Raw genomic sequence first — 10,827 nt, 5'->3', positions numbered from 1 at the left:
ATTCTATCAATGTTCAGGACATCAATTAGAAAAAAGTTTGTGTCGTTAAAAGTTCTCAAGCAGTTCATGTCTCTTCAGATGTTCCCATTATCTTCAACACATGATTCTGCCACCTATCAATCTACATTGGTTGGTTCAATCTCATCATCCCCCACTAGAAAGAAGGAGAAGAGGAATAAAGACTAATATTCACTTTTCCTTTTCAGGTGCACAAACTGGAATTGTCATGCAGACTTTCCAGAAATAATGCCCAATGTAATATTTAGTGATAGCACTATAGAAACCTGGACAGGGAGCTATAAAATGTAACTTCTAACTAGATGGCCATGTAACCAACTATGGTTCCCTATTTTATCATTAATTTCCTTCACTTGTCAATATTTCGAATTTTAAGAAGTTATTGCTTGATTTTTCACTCAAGGAGCTCCTCAAATTGAGTGTAAATTAATAAGATAGGTTTCTATAACTTGCCCAATCATCCACAAAAACACACTTATACACACTCACAGGTTCAAAGGAGACAATATAAGATGCAGCCACAGGAATCTGGAATATATGTCAACAAGTATAAGAAATAATGATTATATAAATGGAAAATATACTTTAGAACTTTTGGCTTCCTAATTTCCAATCTTTCAAAACTATGATTATTTAAGGGTTATATATGTACTTACCTACTTTGAATGATATTATTTGAGATTAATTTAATTTTAGCATTAAAATATACATAAAATATTATTTTTTGTTTTAAATTTCATTTGACTCTTGTACATTGTTTAATTAGGCCATGTCTTTCTCAGTTAGGGAGATCTTCATATATTTTATGTATGTTTCCTTTGAGAGATATATAATTTGCCAATATTTTCAGAGACTGTAGTCCATATTTTGCAGTTTCTTAACAATATTAACACAGAACAAAATATTTAATACTGGTAAAGTATGACTTATAAAGATTTTTCTTTCAGGTTTGTGATTTGGCTAACATTTATTGATAAATTTCTATACATGATCACACATATTTTTTTCATACATGTTCTTCCAATAACTATGTATTTTCAACATTCTATAGCTAAGTAAATAATAAGTCAAGAATTTCTTAAAACAAGAATTTTAGTTTTAGGGTTTTCTGCATAGAAGTCCATTTTTTTAGTGAAAAGTCTTTGCATCCTCTAAAAACTATATACAGCTACGTTGCACTATTAAAATGTTTATGAAAATTAAGCCAAACTAAATAAGAATAGTAAAAATTCACTGTATTTTATGCAAGGCAGTTTCCATTACCACTCTCAGTTACATGGAACTGAAGATCTGCCAGGACACTAATTACCAGATAGTTCAGCAGCTAATTTTATAGGAGAAGGTTCTGTGACTTCAAGCAGCATATTGATATTGGAACAAAATTTCCAGAATTATTATAAATGATGTCAACATCAGAAGCAAGTCATTGTGAGGATGGAGCCAAGATTATAGCTATGGTGGGATGTGCATAGACTTTGGAACAGATTAGCCAACAATTTAACAGAAGTTTCTGAAGAATGATAAAATGAAAATGGATACAGTTGAAATTCTAAGTATTGTAGTGATCTGAAGGAGTGGGCACAAGGATAAGGCCACACACACTCAAGGTTATCCCAAGAGAGATTCTGGTAAATGTGACCATGTAAATGCAGAGAATAAAATCCATCAAGCAGTTGAAAAGTTCATGAAATTTTAATAGATTTTCTAAGTTTCCTAGCCAGCCATGAATTCATCAACAAATAAATGTTGGATGTCTTCCTGCCTACAATAAGTATCATTGGCTGGTCTCCAAGCTATACTGACCAATGAGGTATACTTAGGAATTCAGACACTGGAATATAACTACTACTACCACCTCCACTACTACTACTACTACTACTACTACTACTACTACCACTAATAATAATAATAATAATAATAGCAACCTGATTTTATAATAATAATAATAACAACAACAACAATGTAAACTAATACCATAAAATTAGTTCAGCCAAGAAAATAAACAAACAAAAGGCAACAACATGCCCTCCTAACGCAGAATCTAAAGATGCTGACGAATATTAGATCAGTTGTTTAATTTTCACCAGAATTTATGAGATTGCAACCAAAGAAGAAAGTATGACCTATATACAGAATCACAGTCAATAACATTGAAAAAAATCACACTTTGCTGCTAGGAGACCTGCACTATGAGAAATATTAAGTAAAGTCTTTGAGTTGAAAGGAAGTGATACCATATATCAAATCATAATTAAAAAAAATAAAAACACAAAGAGAGCCATTATGAAGCAAATTATACGAGTAATTATAAGGCAAAGTGTTTGCATAATTTTTTGTTTCCCCTTTGAATAATTTAAAATAATCATTTAAAATTGTGATTTTGTATATATTAAAACTGATTTTTTAAAGATTAAAATCACTATTAAAGATAATATAAACATTTTATAGGAAAAAAATTATCTTAAAACAAATCAACTTCTAATATAACATCATATGGGCATTAATTATGTGCATTAATATGAAATAAAATATCTACATAGACTTCTAATGAGTAATTAAATTGATAATTAATAAATCTATACACAAAAAGTCAATATGAGAGGGTTTCACTATTTTTCTTCTTTCAGTTTTTTGTGTCATAAATTTTAATGCTTTTATTACTGCATTATATTCATATGTAATAGTTGAGTTTATTTTGACATATTCATAGTAGTATGGATTTAAATCCCATCCATTGCAGTTCCTAGTGCCTCTTCATTCCCTCTCCTCCCCCTTTCTATATTAGGCTTCCTCTAATCTAATGTTCTTCATTCTACATATTTTTTATATACATAAATGTGGAAACTAAGAAAGATAATCAAAACAAAAAATAATAAACTGTTTTTATGAAGCTCAATAACATATGCGTGTATATTAGATGATTGATAAAAATAGAGAAATCACAAATAGTAGATATGAGGATCAAAAGGAAATTTTACATTAAAAATCACAGACATTATTGAAGTACTAATAAAAATACTCCTAATGACTTTAAAACTATGAATATGGAAAGTAGATGAAAATCATTCCTAAAATCCACAAAATGCTACTCTTCCTCAAGATTAAATGGATACTGTGCATAGTCCATCTAACTAGCATGGAAAATGAATTTTTATTTAAAAGGCCTGAGTATGAAATGGAAATGATGTATATAGGAGTTCAACAGGTCCAGATGACACAAGTAATTTACATGAGAAAAAGGTCCAGATTCTTAGGGTCCTTTCTCTTGCTACATTATTACTCTCTAATTCTACATTAATGACCTCATGAAAGCTGATTTGGCAAAAGAAAGTATGGGTCTGGTTTACATGGTTCTGTGTGTCATTCAGAAATCACGCTAAAGCTGACCTCAGCAACCGTGTAGCCACTTTCTGGAATATCTTTGAGGGTGATTGGTGAGAGGATGTATTCCCAGGGAGAAGAACTCTAAGCAGAACTTCTGATTGTTCATTAAGCTTGAAAGAAAAAATGGCCAAATGTGTGATTGTATACCCATCCATGGTCTTAAGGTAATAGTTTGAGAGAACAGTGAGAAATTTTGTAGTAAAATTAAAAAATGATAACCAGGAGTTTTTTAGAAAAGATACATAAATAGACTTTTCTTAATGATCAAAAAAAAAAGTGAAGATATTTGTGAACCATGTGAATGTTTATCAAAGGTTGACCTCAATTGAGGAAGTTTTGGATAATCAAATGGGTAGAAAAATCCCTTCTGTGGTTACCACCCAGGCTCTGTCCCCAGTTACTGTTAGCACTGTCCCCTGGCTCTTGTGACAAGAGATCATGCAGACGTAGGGTAAGGATATAAATGGACACAGACACATGAACTTCAAATCATTATCCTCAATCTGATTAGAGTCACCGATGAATATCTAATTCTTGATATGACAACATTTCCTCCACTGTCCCTCCAATTCTCTAATGGCAGGTTGATTACATTGGACCTATTCCATCACAAAAAGAGAAACACTTTTACTAAGAGATTGCTTCTTCCAAAACTCACTTCTCTCAAACAATATTTTTTTTCTGTATTTCCCAGGAGGGACATTGAGAATAAAAAGTCTCCTGAATTTCTGCCTCATCTAATTCTAAAGGCAATAGCTTCTGGTTTGTCCAATTTTTGTCCTGAAATTATTTTTCTGGAACAATTCTTAGTATATTTTTCTTTCTATTATCATCCTTTTACTACCAACCATTTATGTTAGGTTTTAGTAGCTTCTGATAGAGACTTTATGTGAAATTATTGGTGATTTATTCATGTCTTTCTTTGATCTCAGCTGGGGTAGATTTCTTGGACATGTCATTTGATTTATTAACACATATTCTGAATATCTTCTGCTAGTCAGAAAGTAGTACCACATTTTGTCTCTCCTTGGTGATACATATCTCCATGTAAGTGTGATAAGAACAGGTATTACTTACTTAAAGACAAATGCCTTTAATAGCAGGTGCAAAACTTACAACATACTTGTTTAATCATAAATCTGTTGACAGGACAAATTTCTCAGAAATATGTTACCTTTGTGTATAGTAATAATAATAAGTGTACTTATGTGAATATGAATGAGAAAATAGCACATGAAACTTTTTACATGTTTCTTATCCTCAGTGTATACAATTTACCATTAACTTTTATTTATTACATAAATAACACCAATTAATGGCAAAAGCTCTAAATATCAGTGAAATAAAAGAGACATAAGAGAAAAATTTATTCTGAGATAGCTACCACTAACTTTAATTAGGTTTTAGTTCATCATTTTCAGTGACATATTTCAGTATGTGTGAAATATCTGTGATTTTATATTAAATACATGCTTTATAAAATATTACATCCTCTTCCTTAATTCTACTGTATCTTTTATCTCCCCAAGAAAATTTAAACTTGAAAAACAAAAACTTTTCAATATTCAATAAAATAATACTTGTCAGTTATTCACAATATTCTTCCTTTTCCCAGTTCTCCATATTATTTGTGTGATTTTAATAATATTTATTATAACATATCATGGTTACTACATAGGAATATTAACTTCTAAAAGTACATAAGCCAGGCAAAATATTCACTAACATCATTTATGAAACTAAATTTTTTTCAAGAACAAGTGGTTTCACTGAATGTTCATTGTTGGTCAAAACATATGTGGGTATGTTTGTTTGTCACTTTGTGTATTTTTCATTTAATGTCCTCCTTGAACCTGTTTTAAATATAGTTGTCACAAATCTATGGATGTGAATGACATGATTTTCAAACAGTGATAGGATGGAGTCTATAATATCATTAGTACAATTATAATTAAAACTATCAGTAGTACATTGAGAAAACATGTTTCCCACACATACAAAAATTTAAAAATATCAATGAAATATGATTTGGAATTTTGTGACACATGTCACCTATATAGCTTCTCTCAACATCACAAATAATATTTAAAAAGAGTTTCCATTGAAGAGATACTTAAGACACAGAGCTAAAGATGGATACCACTGAAGATTTTATTATAAATACAGTCAAAAATAAGTCTTGCAAATATAACTTACATTGAATCAAGTAAACTATTTACCTAATAATCTTCTCAATGCCATTATAACATCCTTGTTCCTTAGGCTATATATCATGGGGTTGAACATGGGAGTCACAACAGTATAGAAAAGAGAAAGCACTTTGTCAGTTTCTGCTGAATGACTAGCCTCAGGTCTTAAATATGTAATAATGCCTGATCCAAAGAATAACACCACCACTGTAAGATGAGATGAGCAGGTGGAGAGGCTTTGGCTCTGCTTGTGGCTGATGGCAATTTAAGGACTGTGGAGATGATTTTGATATAGGAGATGAGTATTAACAGAAAAGGGGCCGAGACAAACAGCAGAGCAGCCACATAGACCATCAGCTCAATTGTGAAGGTTTCCCCACAGGCCAGCTTAAGTATTGGGGAGATGTCACAGAAGAAGTGGTTGATTACATTGGAAGCACAATATGGCAGGGAAAAAATCTGGTAAGTCTGCCCTACCAGAAAAGGAATTCCATTGATCCAGGAGGCAGCCACCAGCTGGATACAGACCTTGTGGTTCATGACCAGAGGATACTGCAGAGGGTTACAAATGGCCACATAGCGGTCATAGGCCATCACTGCCAGAAAGAAACATTCTGCAGCCCCCAGTACAAGAATGAAGCACATTTGTGTAGCACAGGCAACCAAAGAGATGGTCCTTCTCTGGGTCCCAAGATTCACGAGTATTCTGGGGAGAGTAGCTGAAACATAGCAGATCTCCAAAAAGGAAAAATTGCCAAGGAAAAAATACATGGGGGTCTGGAGAGCAGGCTCTACTTTTGTTACTACCAAAATAGTTCCATTGCCCAGCAGGATGATCATGTAGATGGCAAAGAACAGTCCAAACAGAAACCACTGGAGCTGGGGCACATCAGCAAACCCCAAAAGGACAAATTACTTCCATGCAGTTAGGTTTCCTTCTGGTGGTTTTCCATGGTGATTCATCTGTGGAAAGCAAAATCTGATCATGTGCTTCTCATAGACTTTCAGCAATAGGTGCCTGCTCTCTAAAAGAATCTGGTCATCCACATCAATGCTCAAGACCACTGCAATTGTTTGCACTGTAAGAATATGACTCCTTACACATTCCACCTTTTATTGCATTAGATCCTATGCATGATCACAGCATACATTACCCTGAGATTGCTTGAGAATCACTGCAGGTGTTTCCTGTTAAAGCTCAGCATAATCCATACTATGCACAGGTACCTGTACAATTGGCAACATTAAAGATGAATCTATAGGTCTGCCCTGGTATCTTAGGTTTAATTAAGTAAATTTAATTAGGTTAAATTAATGAGAGTTTTATAAATCCTCTTCTTGCATGTCTCCCTGAATTTTCTCAATCATTGTCAACAGGACTGTATCATAGATTATCTTCTCCCACACTATTAAAAATAAATTTTATTTATTTTTTTAGTACTTCTTGGCTCAAGCCCATGTTAATTGTGCTACACTCCCAGCCCTCACTTTAAAAAACATTTTTTTAAAATTTATTCTAATTAGTAATACTTGACAGTAATATGCATTTTGACACATCATACATATATGGAATATGACTTCCCCCTTCTCCCTGTTGTACATGATATAGAATTACACTGGTAATGGAATCATACATGAACATAGGGTAATGATGTATGACTCATTCTACTATACTTCCTACACATACATACATACATACATACATACATACATACATACATATTTATTTCCCAAAGCATTATTTCCTTATTGTAAAAAATTTCATGGTCATTCATTCATACTTTTGAAAATATAGAGTACATATTTAAGTGGATATTTCACCTCTCCATCTCCTCCCATCACTTGATTTTAACATAAATGTCTTTAACAGAATTCATAATTACATGGATTTGAAAAAATAGAGAATATTTTATTGACAAAAGGAAAATGTATCCTTCAGTAGGATAGTAAGTGGGAACAGTTGGAGGATTTCATTTAGTATTGCAGCATAGATCTTGATAGAATCAATTAAGAATGTTTTGAAGTAAACCAAGGTGGTCAGTGAGGTATGCAACAGTGTGTATATGTGTGGCACAAGTGAAAAAAAATTATACTGTCCACTAATGTAAACTCCATTTTCAAGATGCCACTCCAGTCTTTGCTGTTTCATGAGCAAAAATAAAATAAAGCAAACATAAACCCCCAAAGAAACAAAAAATATCTACACACTTTTCTATTTTCATGGGTTTTTTTTTTAGAAATTAACATATTGAGGCTCAATAAGAATAGAAAATTTTTTTCATTTTCTCATTGAAAAATTTTTTTATTGAAATTGGGTTTGAATCCTAACTTGACTATTTATTTTCTGTCATATAAGAAAAAGCTATTTAACATTTCTTAGTTACCTTATTTGTGACAAGTAAATGATATACTATTGGCAAAATATCAACGATCCTTTTTGAAGAATTGTCATCTAGTAATAGTTCTATACATATAATTGTGTAGACTATAGATATTGTTTATTAGGCTAATATGTCACTAGCCCCCTGGTTTATAACACTTTTTATTGCATAGTGCTATCTACTTACATTTTATTTACTTTATCCCATTCTTATTTATTTTTCTTTTGTGTAAGAATGATGGAAAGTTGAAGTTGACTCTGATAAAATGTTTTGTGGAAAGCAAAAACTCATTCTCAGGGGGCATTTAGTTAGTGTACAATTCTGAAAGTGAAGGCTACTTTAGATATTGCACCCAAGGTTTCTGGCTCTTTTCTAATCCCAGCCTTGCTTATCATCCCTCCAAACCTGGTGCTTTGGACTTGGTCCCTGCCCCACACACTAGGGACAGACTCCTACTAAGAAGAACTGGAATTGAATTACAGATCCTTTTCTTGCAGGCTGTGAGATTCTTACAAATCACTATATTCCCTGTGTCACAGGATTAAAAAAAAAAAAATACAAACAAGCAAACAAAAGCCAAACAAACAACAACAAAAAAGCAGGCTAAGAATTGTACCCAGATATATGTGAGACAACTGTAAGAAGTTATGGCATTTATGCAAATCTAAATAAATGCTACTTATTAATATTCTTTCACGTTTATTAATTGTTTCAGGTAACGGGAAAAATATTCTATAAATCATTTTTTCTTTATATGATATGTTTATTGTAAGAATAGAGAGAGATCTTATAGCAATCTTATAAAGTTATGAAATTCCCAGATTCTCAAGATGAACTATCCAGTAGTCCTCTGTCACATTTTGTTTATATTCTCATCTGTATTCTGTGGTTCTGGTATACAAAATACAAGTCACTCCTCAGTCCCGTGTGTTGAAATTTGGCCTACTCTTTCAAAAATGTTGTCCACCTTGTATAGTGCTCAGTAATTTTTCAGAAATTATTCAAAGTAAGAGATACTATTAAAATTATCCCTCTGAAGAGAAAAAAAAAGGACAATAATTTAAACTTTATGTATTTTTATGGTGAATGGCAATATTTAAAAGATAATTATACTATTAAAATAATTTTAGTGATAAATAAAATATAATTGAATATAATATAAAACCAACATTTTGTTCTTAAATAATTAGTACATACAAAAAATAAATATCATTGTACTCAAAGGGAGCAAGGTAGAAAGAGAAGAAATGTCCTCAATATCTTCAAATAAGATTTTATTTCTTTTTAAAAAATATTTATGTTTTTCTTAACCAAAAGTAAAAAATCAATGTTTTAATTTTTTTATTTTAAATTCAGGTCCTTATTTTCTCAAAAAATCCAAAAGATTAAAGTATTATGTAATAATATTTAAGTTCACCCAACTATTACATGCTACCTAAGCTTTTCTCTCTGTGTGTATTTCTTGTACATTAACAAGTTAAACCTTAAACTAAAATTAAAGAAAAATTCGATCCTATAAAATTTTATATCATAAATAATTATTTTAAAAATTACATATCTACAGTACTATTTTTTGTATTCCTCAATGATTCTAAGTTTTCTTCATAGATTCTTTTACTTTAAATCATCTATTAAAGTGTAACCTAGACTGAATACACATATATGAACCTTATTTTTTTACAAGGTGTTAGCTTGAAATTAAATTTTCCAATGATATTATCTATGCTTGAAAACACAACAATCAGCACAGTTTTCTTACTTCACATAAACTTTATATGAAGTAAGAAAACTTATAATTATTATTTCATTGCAAGTTATATTTAATAGAATAAGAACAATATATTGACTGCTATCATAAAACATATATCTTCTCAGTATATTTTAAATATCAATTTTTAGTTTGTCTTATGAATTATATTTTGCTAGCAGAATAAAAGAGTTCATATTTACCTTTCTTGAATGGATTGTTTTTTCCCTCACTGTAAAGCTTAACTCTTTTGATATTTAAATTGCTTAAAATGAGACCCCTTATGTCATTATAGATATTCTTTCTGCTTTTAAGATAATTGTTTTTTACAAAGTGCTGTTTAAATGTCAGCTGTTTTGTCTACTCCAAGGACTTCTTTCACCTACACATTTAAATTTCTAATTAACAGCAGCTCTTAGGCTTCTGCTTATTTGCTTTATTTAATTTTGCCCTGATAACTCTCACTGTAGCCAGAATACATTCTCTTTAGGCTCCCTATGGAATAGAGTGCACAGTACATTTCTTTCTTATTATGAATTGGGCACTGAGCAATATCATCTGTAACCATCATAGATTAACACATATCCATTATTTAAAAATTATCTTCTGAAGAGGTATTTGCATGTGTGCATTTGTGTGTGTAGTGCTGGGAATTGAAACCAGACTTCACACATGCATACATGTTAGGGTCTGCAGCCCTGAACTTTATCACAGCCACTCAGGTTTATCTTCTATGATATAAACAGAAGTAGACAGTACATTAGTAACTTCTTGTTTGAGTTTTAAAAATTGCATGTGCCATATTGTGCTGACTTTAGCTTTTGATTACATAAGTAACATTATGATTCATTTTATATACGAATGTTACCCAGAAATGAAAGGGAATTAGTTACCTGCATATCAACTATATCAGCAAGTGTCACCAACATAGAGTGGAAGAAGAACAAAAAACAAAGAAATATGAAATAGTGTAAAAACTTATGGCTACAATAAACACCCAAAATACATAATTGACTCAGAGTTTGTGATGAATTGTCAAAGAATATATGATGCTAGTATTTTTTATTTATTTACCTACTTCTGGGTAAAGAGAATATATAAGAAACTC

At 31.4% G+C, this 10,827-nt stretch overlaps 1 protein-coding gene across 1 annotated transcript; it reads right to left on the bottom strand.

Moving 5' to 3' along the window:
• Positions 1-5,613: 5,613 nt before the first annotated feature.
• On the bottom strand, positions 5,614-6,578 carry LOC101956730 (olfactory receptor 10AG1). Its single transcript, XM_005342180.2, is given in 2 exon segments — positions 5,614-5,825; positions 5,828-6,578. Coding segments are annotated over 2 exon segments (963 nt in total).
• Between the last annotated feature and the right edge of the window lie 4,249 nt (positions 6,579-10,827).

This window comes from Ictidomys tridecemlineatus, chromosome 4, assembly GCF_052094955.1.
Source record: "Ictidomys tridecemlineatus isolate mIctTri1 chromosome 4, mIctTri1.hap1, whole genome shotgun sequence".
Classification (NCBI taxonomy): domain Eukaryota; kingdom Metazoa; phylum Chordata; class Mammalia; order Rodentia; family Sciuridae; genus Ictidomys; species Ictidomys tridecemlineatus.
Note: the sequence above shows the minus strand (reverse complement) of the source record. Positions and strands in the feature narration are given on the sequence as shown.